This window comes from Ctenocephalides felis, unplaced genomic scaffold, assembly GCF_003426905.1.
Source record: "Ctenocephalides felis isolate EL2017-DRISC unplaced genomic scaffold, ASM342690v1 CF-g0.4_SCAFFOLD_01495, whole genome shotgun sequence".
Taxonomy (NCBI): Eukaryota; Metazoa; Arthropoda; class Insecta; order Siphonaptera; family Pulicidae; genus Ctenocephalides; species Ctenocephalides felis.
This window is the reverse complement of record NW_020537649.1, coordinates 114,882-131,256: the sequence shown is the minus strand read 5'-3', so window position 1 is coordinate 131,256 and position 16,375 is coordinate 114,882. Positions and strand designations below refer to the sequence as shown.

General features: G+C 29.4%; 1 protein-coding gene across 1 annotated transcript; it reads right to left on the bottom strand.

Annotated features, from left to right (window-relative positions):
- Positions 1 to 2,644: 2,644 nt before the first annotated feature.
- On the bottom strand, positions 2,645 to 4,588 carry LOC113371985. The gene is made up of 5 exons (XM_026612363.1): positions 4,463 to 4,588; positions 4,145 to 4,418; positions 3,613 to 3,756; positions 3,313 to 3,455; positions 2,645 to 2,695 (listed from the first exon to the last, which is right to left on the bottom strand). Exons 1-5 carry the CDS (start codon positions 4,586 to 4,588, stop codon positions 2,645 to 2,647), a joined length of 738 nt encoding a protein of 245 aa, XP_026468148.1.
- Between the last annotated feature and the right edge of the window lie 11,787 nt (positions 4,589 to 16,375).

The window sequence follows — 16,375 nt, the reverse complement described above, 5'->3', positions numbered from 1 at the left end:
TTTATTGCTGAAGTGATATGTAAAATTGAACATGGAGAAGTAGATGAGAGTCCCAATATGGAGATTGGTACATTATTTAAAATTTATATATTTAAACTATTTATTAAAATCTTTCAAAAATCCAATAAACAAATTCATTCGTCTCAATATATATGTCGCAGAGTACAAGTTGGATAGTATCATGAACACAAATGAAGGAAGACATAAGGGAGCTGTTGTCATATTTTATTTTAATAAATTTAATTCGAAAGAAAATTGGAGCACCCCTAAGCGACAAAGAATTTTTCTAAAACCATCAATTAGATTTACACCAGTTTCTCGCAAAGGTTTATGCATCTGAAAATTACAATAATATTAATTACATGTATTTTTAAAAACAAACTATTGCAGAGTGTCAAACAAAAACGCAGCAAGGCCTCCACCCCGAGTCCATAAGATGTATAACACATCAAAAATTTTGATACAGGAGGTGCGAAGAATTAATAAACAAAATACAAATTTACGGGACAAATTTCAGCAGAGCATCAAATGTGCTGAAAAATTCTCTTGTATTCCAGTTAAATACGACGTTAAATTTGAGGGCAAAATGGAAAAAAATTCACATTTGAAGAAAAAATTTTCGCATTGACATTTTATAAAAAGTCGCCAAAGACCTGCTATTTCTGGAGGCAAATATTTATATTGCCGAGTCTTCAAACTTGTAAGAAATTTACTGTCGCAAAAAAATAAAAGATGGCAGGCGACACGGACGACGCGGTTAGTTGTAAAAAATGTAAAATCGAATTTAATGGTGAAAAAATAGTGGGATGTGACGGAAAATGCAAAAAATGGTTTCATAAAAAATCTAAGCTAGACTAAAATGATCTTTGAATGAAAAGAATCCTAAAACATAACCCTAAAATGTAAAAATTAAAATAAGAACTAAATAGGCGCGTAATCAAAAAGCCAAAGCAAATAAACTTGAACGGACATAAAAAAATAAACACAAAAAGAATGAATCATAACGAAAAGCTAAAAAATATTAAATATGAAACAAGTCTACTTAATAAAAAACAATACGCCGACACAACGCTGATATAAAAATGAACAAAATGGCCGACGCGCTCTTGACATCTGAAATGCTTGACAGCTTGATATCAAACTTCGCCGGCAACTTCATGCTGGCTGAATTATGCAAAGTCTTAGCTTGATTTAATGCCTCCTTCTCCATCTTTGTATTTTTTTGGAAGATTTGTAATTATTAGCCTTGGGTTTTTTTGCTTAGTTATGTAGATTTCGTAATCCTTTCCAATTTCCTTATTCATGTATGCTTCAAGTTTTTTTGTCCCTTCTAAAGTTGTTGCCTTTATTAGTAATCCTCCCTTTTTAATTTTATTTACTGATTCAACTTTTACATCTACAATGAACAATATAAAGTAATAAGTGAGTGTAAATATATAAAATGGGTGTGTGAAATATGCGAAGCGGAAAGTGAGGTTAGAAACGCTCGCGAAAGTGACATTTCAACAATAATGAATGAATTACAAAAAATTAAAGACGATTTAAGTAGTATTAAGAATAAGAAAGAAAGTTATGCAATGATTTGTAAAAGTGATAGTGAAAAGCAAGATGAATATACGCAAAATAAACCCCCTTATGTTGAGGCAACTAATATGCCGGGAATAATAGTCAAACCAAAGAAAAATCAAAATAGTCTAGACACAAAAAAAGAACTAGAAACGAAAATAAACCCGAAGAAAGTAGATGTAAAAGTTGAATCAGTAAATAAAATTAAAAAGGGAGGATTACTAATAAAGGCAACAACTTTAGAAGGGACAAAAAAACTTGAAGCATACATGAATAAGGAAATTGGAAAGGATTACGAAATCTACATAACTAAGCAAAAAAACCCAAGGCTAATAATTACAAATCTTCCAAAAAAATACAAAGATGGAGAAGGAGGCATTAAATCAAGCTAAGACTTTGCATAATTCAGCCAGCATGAAGTTGCCGGCGAAGTTTGATATCAAGCTGTCAAGCATTTCAGATGTCAAGAGCGCGTCGGCCATTTTGTTCATTTTTATATCAGCGTTGTGTCGGCGTATTGTTTTTTATTAAGTAGACTTGTTTCATATTTAATATTTTTTAGCTTTTCGTTATGATTCATTCTTTTTGTGTTTATTTTTTTATGTCCGTTCAAGTTTATTTGCTTTGGCTTTTTGATTACGCGCCTATTTAGTTCTTATTTTAATTTTTACATTTTAGGGTTATGTTTTAGGATTCTTTTCATTCAAAGATCATTTTAGTCTAGCTTAGATTTTATACAATGTTTTAGTTATAATTTTGTTTTAAAAAATAATTTAGGCTTACATTTTACGCATAGGGTTACATTTTATTCATTATTTTTAGTCTAGCTTAGATTTTATACAATGTTTTAGTTATAATTTTGTTTTAAAAAATAATTTAGGCTTACGTTTTACGCATAGGGTTACATTTTATTCATTATTTTTGTAAGGGTTACGTTGAATACATTATTAGGTTTGGTTACGATCTTAACCTTAATTCAGTGGAAGCTAACTAAAACTCAACAAACAACAAATAGAAGGTTCAGTAAATGAAATAAAATTGAAACACTTCTGATGTTATAATACTAAACCAAAATACTTCATACTGTCTTGCAATTGACAGATATATTTCGTTTTTTCTGCAATATTTGCTATGAGGGAACAAGATATATTGTATTTTAACGTAATATATTGTCTAAGATAAAGGCTATCATCTTGATATTAGACAATATAATGATAATAATACTTGTTTGGCTGTGATAATAATGATCTTGACAGGTTTTAGCTGTCAAAGTTATGAATCCAATACATTTCAACTTGACGTCTAACTTCTATTTCGTCGCCAACTTCATGCTGGCTGAAATATGCAAATGTCAAAATTCTTAGCCTGATTTAAGGTGGTGTATTTCTTAAGGTTTTCACACAATTTATTTATTAATATGAATGAACATTTAAATTGAATAAAAATTGCAATGTAATTAGAATTGTGCATGTGGCAAATGTATTGTTAAATGGCATAGTTATTGATTTCACTAAATGATATAATTTACTTTATTTATTTATCATTTTATTCAAAGAAATTTCAAAATCTTCAAAACAGATACTACCTGGAAGTTTTTATTATTTTTTTATATAAAATTAAAATTATGACAGAGTTAAATAAGAGGATACTAGCTTTATTGAATAACTTAAAATAAATATAGTTAGACATTTTATTATCGCAAAATACAAATTTGCAATGGATATAGAAACAAAAGTCTGAATTTACCTGCATAAGCTGAGTAAGTTCATTTAATGCGGTTCTATAACTCTTAGTATTAAGAATTTTTCTAGATTGCGGAGGCAGCACAATACGATGCTCTTTTTCTTGCCTGCTTTTAGCCTCATGAAGATAGCCAGTTGGAAGAGCCTCTGAAAAGAACAATCACCAACAACATTTATTGATGAAATAACAAAGTTGTATGTTTAGCAAACTATGGAAGCAAAGTGTGAGTTTGCTTCATAATAATAAGTGAAACACAATTTTATATACAACATATTCAAAAATATAGCAAAACCAAGGACTTACCATGATCAATAAACATCTGGACCATCGACTGAATCCCTGAGTTCAGATTGAATTTGACTAGAGCCACCTCTGCATGATAATATTGGTTTTCATCAACAATATATGTAACTGTGTGCATTATGTTGAAAACTAACTGCGCAGGAGCTGTAATAAAAATTAAATTCAATATAGTATGTTCAATATTTTTAGTATGTTTAATATTATAGAATCAAATAGTATGATAATACACAATTTATAAGCACTGTTATAGGAATAAAAGAGTATTGTATTGAAAACTAGTTGTGCTAGAGCAGTAAAAGAAACTAAGTTCAAAATATGACTGATCAAGTTTGTGGTTTGTGGAGAATTAAGTATTAAGATATTATGTATTTCATAAATAGGTACTGCCATAGAACTGAATGCGCTCAACTTTCAGTCAGTTAAATAATTAGACCTACATATTGCAAATACATATTATATGATAAAAACCGAAAACAGAATCAAAGAAATAAGTTTTAGCCCCCACTTATAATTAGTAAACTAATTCGTATACCTGGTGAAGATCTGATTAAATTCTGGGTATACAGCTTTTTCTTTTTAATAAACTCCTGTATTCCCTGTTCCTTAAAATCTACCTCTGCCAAAAGCTTTCCTTGACAAGTTTTTTTTGGGGAAACAGTACTGTTGCCTTTGTTATAAATCGAGTTATTATTATTGGCAGAGACATTCGATTCTAGTTGTTGCCTATGTCTCTGTGCCATATGTTTATACTTTTTTTTTTCGGATGCTGACATGGTCCAAGATATTAATTTAAAGATAAGCTTAAACTATATCAAATTGTGTTGTTTATAAATTGAATATAGCAGTTTACCTCCCAAATAGGTACAGCGTCTTTTGCAGCGGCGTCAAACGTGGGGTAAGAAATATTTTCCAATGCTTTGGCTTTTCTAAATTCCGAAACAAATTCGCCGTATGCGTTTGGTTTAAATTCAGGCATGCTTAAACCGATTGTAGATATGAAATAAGTAAAAACTAAAAACTAAACTGCTTTTGCTCAAAATGCTTTGCTTTATAAGGAGCAAAATGTCACAACCTGCCACTTGTTGGGTTAAAATAATTTGAACGATAATCAGGCCCTATTATCTCAGTACAAAATCCGCGTTCACAACGCGTAGTTCCAGTCACAAACGCTATTTCGAAACTCATTTCTGATGTCCTAAAAAATGTTACAATCAATTCTCCCTATTATGTCAAGAATTCGTACCAATTTGTGAATTTAATTAATAACCGCAACATCCCTGAAAATCACTTATTTCTAAGCTTAGATGTGGTCAACCTTTTTACATGTGTCCCACATGAATTAATCCTAAACTCAATCGATAAACGTTGGTACACAATTTGTAACTTTACTGACTTTCCGAAAACAGTCTTCACTCATATTATCAACACTATTTTGAATTACTCCTATTTCCATTGCCAAGACAACTTTTATTCTCAAATTAAAGGCGCAGCCATGGGATGTCCCTTATCTCCCGGAATCATCGACTTAGTTTTACAAACACTAGAAATTTCCGTTTTCTCAACTTTAAAATTTCAAATTAACTTTTATATTAGATATGCAGATGACACTTTTTTTATCATTAACAAAAATCATATAAACACAGTACTAGATCTCTTCAATAACTTTAACAATAATATAATTTTCACACATGAACTACAAAATAACAACAGGCTTAATTTCTTGGATGTATCCGTTTACAACACTAATAACTTTATTCGAACAAATTGGTATAGAAAAACTACATGGTCGGGTAGATACTTACACTATTCCTCATACTGTCCCAGAAACTATAAGATAAACACTATTATTTCCCTTACAGACCATGCTATTTTGTTGTCTCGCCAAACTTTCCATCCACAAAATTTATCCCTAGTAAAAATAACTCTAATTGATAATTTATTCAGTTATTCAAAAAAGACGAACTTTTTTAAAAACACAAATTAATTCTCCCAATACCAGTACCAACATCAAAAACACCAATCTTATTTACTGCAGCATACCATACGTTGAAGATTTATATTATTATTTTGCCAAAATTTTGTTAGAAGAAAACATTTTAGTATCAGGCTCATCCTTACACTCCTTCAACCAATTCTTTACGAACATTAAATCCCCTACCCCATCCAATCTCAATACTAATGTAGTATATTCTGTTTCTTGTAATGACTGTGCTTTTCAATATATTGGACAAACCTCCCAATACGTACACAAGAGAATGAGACAACATGAACTAAGTGTGGTCCACCATAAACAAAACTAGTTGGTTTGGTATTTAGCCTTGAGGCAAATTACATGAACTTCCCGATATGTGTAAATAATCGACTTGATCAAAAAAATGTGTAAATAATATACTTCATCAATCCTACTTTAAAAAAAAACGATAATAATTTTAGCAAAGTTTGACGAATTTTTAAAATTAAACTACTTGTTGTAAGGCCGTAATATTACAGTAAGTTCTATAAGACCATGATGTATATCGCCAAAAAAAGTTCCATGAAAAACGGCTTAAATTTTTTTTTCAACAGTTAATTACAAGAAAACGGCTCGGTAGATTTTCACCTAAAATTAATCAGTACCATTCCCAAATGATATCTTTCGAACAGTTTTTGATTTTTCAAAATCGGTTCGGTAGGATGAGCTTAAATGTGGACGAAAGTTTAACACTTTTTTTCAACATTTAATTACAAGAAAACGGCTCGGTAGATTTTCACATAAAATTAATCAGCATCATTCCCAAATGATATCTTTCGAACAGTTTTTGATTTTTCAAAATCGGTTCGGTAGGATGAGCTTAAATGTGGACGAAAATTTAACACTTTTTTTCAACAGTTAATTACAAGAAAATGGCTCGGTAGATTTTCACATAAAATTAATCAGCATCATTCCCAAATGATATCTTTCGAACAGTTTTTGATTTTTCAAAATCGGTTCGGTAGGATGAGCTTAAATGTGGACGAAAATTTAACACTTTTTTTCAACAGTTAATTACAAGAAAACGGCTCGGTAGATTTTCACATAAAATTAATCAGCATCATTCCCAAATGATATCTTTCGAACAGTTTTTGATTTTTCAAAGTCGGTTCGGTAGGATGAGCTCAAATGTGGACGAAAATTTAACACTTTTTTTCAACATTTAATTACAAGAAAACGGCTCGGTAGATTTTCACCTAAAATTAATCAGTACCATTCCCAAATGATATCTTTCGAACAGTTTTTGATTTTTCAAAATCGGTTCGGTAGGATGAGCTCAAATGTGGACGAAAATTTAACACTTTTTTTCAACATTTAATAACAAGAAAACGGCTCGGTAGATTTTCACCTAAAATTAATCAGTACCATTCCCAAATGATATCTTTCGAACAGTTTTTGATTTTTCAAAATCGGTTCGGTAGGATGAGCTTAAATGTGGACGAAAGTTTAACACTTTTTTTCAACATTTAATTACAAGAAAACGGCTCGGTAGATTTTCACATAAAATTAATCAGCATCATTCTCAAATGATATCTTTCGAACAGTTTTTGATTTTTCAAAATCGGTTCGGTAGGATGAGCTTAAATGTGGACGAAAATTTAACACTTTTTTTCAACAGTTAATTACAAGAAAACGGCTCGGTAGATTTTCACCTAAAATTAATCAGCATCATTCCCAACTAATATCTTTCGAACAGTTTTTGATTTTTTAAAATCGGTTCGGTAGAATGAGCTTAAATGTGGACGAAAAGTTCAACACTTTTTTTCAAATTACAAAGAAACGGCTTGGCAGATCGTTGCACAAAACTGACAAACGATAGTTCTCACCGAAATACATCAAATGGCTTTTAAATTTCCAAAATCGGTTCAGGCGTTTTTGAGAAAACGTCGATCAAAAGTCTAATTTTGACAAATGCCAAAAAGACCATACTGATTTTTGCAAACTTTGACGAATTTTTAAAGCTGAACCAGTTGTCGTAGGGCCGTAATATTTTAGTATGACCTAGAAAACTATGGTATCTATCGTCAAAAAAATAATCATAAAAATCGTCAAATTTTTTTTTTTAAAAACTTTATTACAAGAAAACGGCCCGGCCGATCTTTACCAAAAACTAATCAGCACGATTCCCAACCAATATCTATCGAACGGTTTTTGAATTTTCAGAATCGATTCAGAATTGCGGGCTAAAACGTGGACGAAAAATTTTCCACTTTTCTGCAATTTACAAAGAAACGGCCGGGCCGATCGCCGCACAAAACTCAGAGACGATAGTCCTCATCGAGATACATCAAATGGCTTTTAAATTTTTGAAATCGGTCCAACCGTTTTGGAGAAAACGTCGATTTACGGCAAAAAATCTGTTCACACACACACACACACACATACACACACACACACACACACACACACACACATACTTTTTCCAAATTTGGTCTCATTGGATTCAGAATGGCTTGAAACGTCGAGAAAACATAAAATTAGCGAATCGGATTTTTTGATGAAAACATAAACTTCTCCTTCGGGAAGTTAAAAATTTCAAAAGTACCCTAGTACAACACTCTATAGAAAACGCCCATTCATTTAATTTCACTCCAAAGATTTTATATCATGAAAGTTGCATCTTTAGGAGGTTATTCGCGGAGAGTTGTCTCATTCTCATGAATGTTTCTAACAGTGTCAACATTAGATCAGATCACAACCTATTACATGATTCATATTTAAATTTTTTACACTTTTTGACAAACAATTAATATCGACTTCCTTTTAAGTTCAATAATTTAAATATTTACACCCTAACATGAAAAAACACACACATACAATCTCACAGTTCTCGTTTCAAGTGTTTACACGTGTTACATATGAACCAGCAAATATAATTAGTTCATTTCCAAAAGCCAATAGTATAACATCGAATACAATATTATTTGTTTTCAAATAATAATTTAAAAAAAAGACAACACTTTTAGTAATTTTGATTTACAAAAGTTAACTATTCGGCGGAAAAATAACTCACAAATTCATTTTTTGTCAAAAATTCTTGTTTAGTGAAAAAGTGCTAACGTATATTCAAACATGCAGGTAATTAATTCAATTTTATCATTAATCCTTTCTTAAAAAAATTTTCCATAACTTTCAAAAAATTTCTATCATTTTTAATATCCTGTTCTGATAATCCACTCATTTATTTTTATCATTTTCTTTTTGATCATATTATCATATTTCTGTACATTATTACTTGTTACAATTAATTTATTATTTAAGAAAAATCTATTTTCTATTCCTAAACATATTGTTTGCTTAAATCTCATCAAGATCATGTTTCTTGACAGATGTCCTGAAGATGGAACGTACCTAGTTCCGAAACGTTGACAGTAAACAAATAATTAAATAAAGAAATTGTTTATTAAAAACTTTTCTTGTTTTTTATTTTGTATTATTTTTGGATTCTTGTTCGAAACTCTACAAAATATATATATATGCTAGCTGACCCGGCAAACGTTGTTTTGCTAAGTTAGGTAATTCTAAGCAACTTCTAAAGAATAAAGAAAAAGAATACTTTATTTTAGGATTGTAAGGATGTATAGTTTGAATGGTACAGACAATGAGGTATTATAAACACAATAAACTTCAAAGTCTACTTGTATAATAATACATTATATAATTCATAATAACAATATTCGTTTGATCATATTTTGTTAATACAATCAAACTGGAAGTTTCATACACTTTCTACAAAAATATGGTATAATTCAATCCAAGTCTTTTTTAATCTTTAGCCGTAGTCAATGTTCAGTTGGTCATTTTTGCCCCACACAGATGTAAGTTTTTGAAGTGTTGAATCTCACTCAAAATTAACATTACATTTTATAAAACAATTAAATAGTTAAAATTTATATTAAGGTCTCGTGAACTAAATCACAGTGCTCACAACCCAAAAAACTAACAACAAAAGGAAATACTTTTGTTATAGATTTTCAAAGATTACCGTTTATCTCCTGATAGCAAAGTCATAAGAATCAAGGTTATAGCTGGTTATACGTCTTTTCCCCTCTACTTTCAAATATTGTTGTTGAACAATGCTAAACTTTACTGATTTTTAAGATATTGGTGGTGAATTTCTTATTAACCCCAGATCTTCATATATTACTATCCATTCTTCGATAAATTCATAGAAAAGTTTTCCAGTTTATTCTTCAAAATTAGTGGAAAATAACCATTATTGAATTATATTTTACATTGCATTATCCAATGATTGTTGAAGTTCTTCATCTTTTTCAATTTGTAGAGTGATTCAATAAAACATGAACGATACCTGACTGTGTCTAAAATGCATGGATTTTGACATATCTTTTGAAAGGAATACCTTCAGAATTGTACTCATTTTTCTGCTATACTTGTTCTAGTACCCGAACTGACCATACATTTAATTGAATGCGAGCATTATAATCAATTTTCAAAATATTTTATTCCAGAGAACTTGTAATTATGTGCATTGACATTTTTACAGATGTGTGTTCCAAAGTTCTATTATCAACCGAATCATCTTATTTGAGTAGTGGTCTGTTATATCTGGGAATAAGTTATTCGACAAAATGTCCCCTTTGATCGATTCCAAATTTAGGTCTTTAATTTAAATAATCTAAATAGAATAATAATATAATCTAGAAAATATTTTATAAATACTAATGAATATAAAATTATGCAACTAAGACTGAGACCAATCCGTACAGCCATGTTAACGTTTTACCCCGAATTGTTATGTAGCTATATAAAATGGACATTTCTTCTTTATGAATTTGATTGAACATATGTACATTTCCAACATGAGTACATATTGCGATAAATTTCAATGTGTTTATTTTGATTTTCCTTTTTTGCAACCGTGTATCCAAATTAGTGGCATTTGTTATCACCATGACTTGTATGTAGTATGCTCGGGAAGTAATTGAGATTTTTATAAATATGATTTCTAAAATTACTATCTGTGTTATAATCCAATTTTCTTATTCATATCGCTGTCTATTATAACTTGTAATAAGTGATTAGACAGAAATGTCTATGGAGTCCCCTTCGATGAATTCCAAATTTAGGATCTCGATTTGAATAACCTAAATGCAATAATAATATTCATAATTGTAATGAAAAATTTGTATTGTAAATAGATTGTACTGTAAATATTTGTAATGATTACTTCCATATCTAATTAAACTGCACTTATGTTGATGTCACATGTCATAATGCGATCTTCATAAGCAATTTTCAAGCAACTTTGTTTCCGAAGAACTTGTACTTCTATGTACACATAATTGAGATTTTTATGAATATGATTTCTAAAATTACTATCTGTGTTATAATCCAATTTTCTTATTCATATCGCTGTCTATGGTGTCCTCTTCGATGAATTCCAAATTTAGGATCTCAATTTGAATAACCTATATGCAATAATAATATAATTCAGAAAATGTAATGGTAACACATTATTCACATTAAACCAATAAGTACTTGCACAGCACAGCGTTTGAAACAAAATTATTTATTTATTCTTTCATAAAGAAAGAAATAGACTAGCCAAAGAAGTCAATGAGTATTGCGGCAGTTTGAACTTTTTCGATATGCGTCAACAAAGTTTTGAGGCTAACATAAAGAAAAAACTTAAACACCACAATATTTTGTGCAATTAATTATTTCACCAAAGTCATACTATTTAACCAAAGTATTATTTTATGTTACTTATTATCATAGTTTTTTTATATAAAGTCTGCGTGTATGTATGTGTATGTATTTATGTACTTATATGTGAATGTGCATATATGCGAATGTATGTATATGTATGCGTATCATATGAGTATATATGTATGTCTATCTGTATGTAAGTAGATGTGTATGTATGTGTATATATATATGTGTATATATATGTGTGTATATGTATATAGATATAAATATACAAGTTATGAGTTAGCAAACAATATTATAAAACTGTATAAAGCCGATTGGCGTATAAATAAATAAATAAATAAATAAATAAATAAATAAATAAGCAAGCCTTAATCAATAAGAATAGTATTATTTCAAGCTCTTGATAAAAGAATACAAAACGGCAGTGAGAACTTGAGATTTCAATAAAAACCTCATATAAAATCAAAATAAGCATTCTTAGTATTATTTAAATATATATAAATAACTAGCTGACCCGGCAAACGTTGTTTTGTTAAGTAAGGTATATTCTAAACAATTTCTAGAGCATCAAAAGATAACATGGTATAATCCAATCCAAGTCTTTTTTGGTCTTTCGACTTATTGATTATGTTCAAGTTTTTCAGATTCTTTTTGGATTCTGCATTTTGTGTATAATTGTAAATAATACTACTGAGCTTATACAAAATTTTAAAACTTCTGCGAGGAAAGATAGAAAATGAAAAAATCTTTGACCTGCTTTTTGAAAAGTTTCAAGTAATATTCTATGAATTAAAGTAAATTTAATAAAAAGTATATATGTAGAGCAGGGCGAAGCACAATGGTCCAATTTGACTTTGAGCAAATATCAACTATATCACGAAAACTAAGCTAATTATATCACAACAAATAATACATTTCAAACGAACAATTATCTGACTACGTTCAGTAAAACTGTCAGCTACTTCATCATTGAAAAAATGTGCTTTCTTGCTGTCTTTCAAAAATTTGTTATCTAGAACTTTTTATTTTTACCTATAGGCGGAGTAACTTGAAATGGCCAGGTGGCAAACATATTTAATGTCTTATTTTAATTTTAAAGGTGTTTTATAAAATAATTACATTTTTAACTAATGCTAAAAAACTACCAACGGAAGAAAATACTTTTATTATGGATTTTCAAAGATTACCGTTTATCTTCCGATAGCAAAGTCATAAGAATCAAGGTTACAGCTGGTTACACATCTTTTTCCCTCTACTTTCAAATATTGTTGTTAAACAATGCTTAACTTTACTGGTTTTTGACACGTCGGTGGTAGAATTTTTCAACTCTGGACCTTCATATATTACTATCTATTCTTCGGTAAATTCTAGGAAATTATAAATGGGAAAATGCTATTCGACAAAATATCCCTTTGATCGATGCCAAATTTAGGTTCTGAATTGAAATTACATAATTTAAAAATAATATATCCTAGAAAATGTTTTATAAATACCAATGAGTATATAATTATACAAATGAGATCTTTCAGAGCACCGTGTTTGAGAAAAATATGATTTGCAAAAAAAGTTGTAAAAGTTATCTGCTTTTTGAAAAGTTTCAAGTAACATTCGATGAATTAAAGTAAATGTAAAAGTCCAATATGACTTTGAGCAAATATTAATTATATTATAATAATCAAACCAACTGTTTCACAACAGATAACACATTTCACACGAACAATTATCTGGCTACGTTCAGTAAAACTGCCAGCTACTTCATCATTGTAAAAATGTGCTTTTTTGCTGTCTTCCAAAAATTTGTTATAAGGACTTATTTACTCTATAGGCGGAGTAACTTGGAACGGCCAGGTGGTAAACATATTTAATGTCTTATTTTAATTTTAAAGGTGTTTTATAAAATAATTACATTTTTAACTAATGCTAAAAAACTACCAACGGAAGAAAATACTTTTATTATGGATTTTCAAAGATTACCGTTTATCTTCCGATAGCAAAGTCATAAGAATCAAGGTTACAGCTGGTTACACATCTTTTTCCCTCTACTTTCAAATATTGTTGTTAAACAATGCTTAACTTTTGTGGTTTTTGACACTTCGGTGGTGGACCTTTTTAACCCCGGACCTTCATATATTACTATCTATTCCTCGATAAATTCTATGAAATTATAATTGGGAAAATGTTATTCGGCAAAATGTCCCTTTGATCAATACCAAATTTAGGTTTTGAATTTGAATAACATAAATAAAAAATAATATAACCCAGAAAATGTTTTATAAATAGCAATGAGTATATAATTATACAAATGTGATCTTTCAGAGCATGGTGTTTGAGAAAAATATGCCAAAAAGTGCATTTTCATATTAACAGTTAAAAAAAGTTGATATTTTGAGTTTCTAGTAATACTTGCGGTCCGATTACTAACGTTTTTATATATAAATAAAACTACAAACAAAGCTACTTACTACAATTTAATCATAATTAAATAATATTCACGTAAAATATCCTATTGAACGTAATTGAACATCATCGGTCAAAAACGTTTGACATTTCACGGAATAGCAACCGTCCATTGTTTTATTTCGATTGCGCTTCTACAAAAATTTTCAAATTAAAAATAAAAAGTTTCTACGCAGATTTGAAATAATTTCTCACCTTTCTCTGGATTGGCACGAATTTTTTAAGACTAAGACTGGCCAAATCGATTCAGCCGTTTTCGAGTTTTATTCGGACATTTGAAAGAGAGCTCCATTTTTATATATAAGACTAGCTGACCCGGCAAACGTTGTTTTGCTAAATAAGGTATATTCTAAACCATTTCTAGAGAATCAAAAATATTAATACTTTAAGTGCATAAGGATGTGTTGTTTGAATGCTGTATATAATAAGGTATTATAAAAACAATAAACCCCATTAGTTTGTCTATATTTTGTCAATACAATCAAACTGCAAGTTTTATACACTTTCTATAGAAAACATCGTATAATCCAATCCGAGTCTTTTTTGGTCTTTCGGCTTATTAATTACGTTTCAAGTTTTTCAGATTCTTTTTCGATTCTGGATTTTAGATTTTGTGTATAATTGTAAATAATACTACTGAGCTTATACAAATTTTTCAAATTTTTGCGAGGAGAGATAGAAAATGAATTAAGTATTTCTTCTTTGACCTGCTTTTTGAAAAGTTTCAAGTTACATTCGATGAATTAAAGTAAATTTAATAAAAAGTATATATGTAGAGCAGGGCGAGACACAAAGGTACAATTTGACTTTGAGCAAATATAAACTATATTGTGAAAACCATAACAATTATATGACAACAAATAAGACATATCAAACGAACAATTATTTGACTACGTTCAGTAAACTGACTTCTACTTCATCATTGTAGAAATGTGCTTTTTTTGATTTTTTGTTATCTAGTCCTTTTTATCCTATATGCGGGGTAACTTGTAACGGGCAGGTGACAAAAGCCTTATTATAATTTTAAAGGTATTTTACGAAATAATTACATTTTTAACTAATGCTAAAACTACCAACGGAAGAAAATACTTTTATTATGGATTTTCAAAGATTACCGTTCATCTCCCCCATTTCAAAGATTATCGTTTTTAAATCAAGTTTGTAGCTGGCTATACATCTTTTTTCCTCTACTTTCAAATATTGTTGTTAAACAATGATTAACTTTACTGATTTTTGGCACATCGGTGGTGGATCTTTTTAATCCCGGACTTCATATATTACTATCTATTCTGCAATAATCTGGGAAATATAACTGGAAAAATGTTATTCGACAAAATGTCATTTGATCGATACCAAATTTAGGTCTGAATTTAAATAGATAAATAAAAAATATATAACCGAGAAAATGTTTTATAAATACCAATGAGTATATAATTATACAAATGAGATCTTTCAGAGCACCGAGTTTGAGAAAAAATATGCCAAAAAGTGCATTTTCATATTAACATATCAAAAAAGTTGATATTTTGAGTCTCTAGTAACACTTGCGGCCCGTTTACTAACGTTTTTGTATGTAAATAAAACTACAAACAAAACTACTTGCTACAATTTAATCATAATTAAATAATATTCATGTAAAACATCCTATTAAACATAATCGAACATCATCTGTCAAAAACGTTTGACATTTCAAGTATTAGCCACCGTCCATTGTTTTATTTACATTACGCTTCAACAAAAATTTTCAAATTAAAAATGTAAAGTTTCTACGCGGATTTGAAATAATTTCTCACCTTTTGCACTTTCTTTGGATTGGCACGAATTTTTCAAGACTAAGACTGGCCAAATCGATTCAGCCGTTTTCGAGTTTTATTCGGACATTTGAAAGAGAGCTCCATTTTTATATATAAGATATATATATATATATATATATATATATATATATATATATGATAGATTTCTTGGAGGGCGTAACATCAAGTAAAAAAAAAGTAAAGTAAAGATTTTTCCAAAACATCTTTATTTATCCATACGTTTCGACGTAAAATTCTACGTCATCTTCAGTGGTTCTACAATTTAAAAAACAGAAAGTAACGTTACAATTTGAATATACATAAGCAATAGTAACAAGAAAAGTTTTAACTAAAGAGATTGCAAAAAACATTACTTACTTGAATTATTTATATTATCACTAACACATATTAATATAACTTGTAAAAATTAATAATTATAGACAAGCACTAACTGTCAGTAATTTCTTTTTTTAAATAAAAAGAATAAAAGATAAAAAGTGATTAATAAATGCTATAACAGCTAGATGGGATGAAATCTCTTACCATACTACATTTTCATTACATTGGTTTTTAGAATCGATCAAATTCATAATCACGAACACATATTTTGAATTCAATGACCATTTTTATTTTCAAATTTTTGGCACTCCCATGGGCTCCTCTATATCCCCGGCCCTAGCTGAATTATCTTTACAACATTTAGAAACCAGAGTCTTCAATTCCATCAACATAGACATTTATTTTTATTACAGATATGTTGATGACATTATCACCTGTATACCTCCTCAAAATTTTGACTTATTGCTTCATTCTTTCAATTCGTTTA

What these genes read in the sequence shown, in the direction of transcription:
- LOC113371985 (XM_026612363.1), bottom strand. Translation starts at nt 4,588, where the DNA reads ATGCCTGAATTTAAACCAAACGCATACGGCGAATTTGTTTCGGAATTT. An exon ending in ACGCTGTACCTATTTGGGAG is followed by an intron (nt 4,419 to 4,462) that starts GTAAACTGCTAT and finishes AATTTGATATAG; the next exon opens with TTTAAGCTTATCTTTAAATT. An exon ending in TTTAATCAGATCTTCACCAG is followed by an intron (nt 3,757 to 4,144) that starts GTATACGAATTA and finishes TTTTTATTACAG; the next exon opens with CTCCTGCGCAGTTAGTTTTC.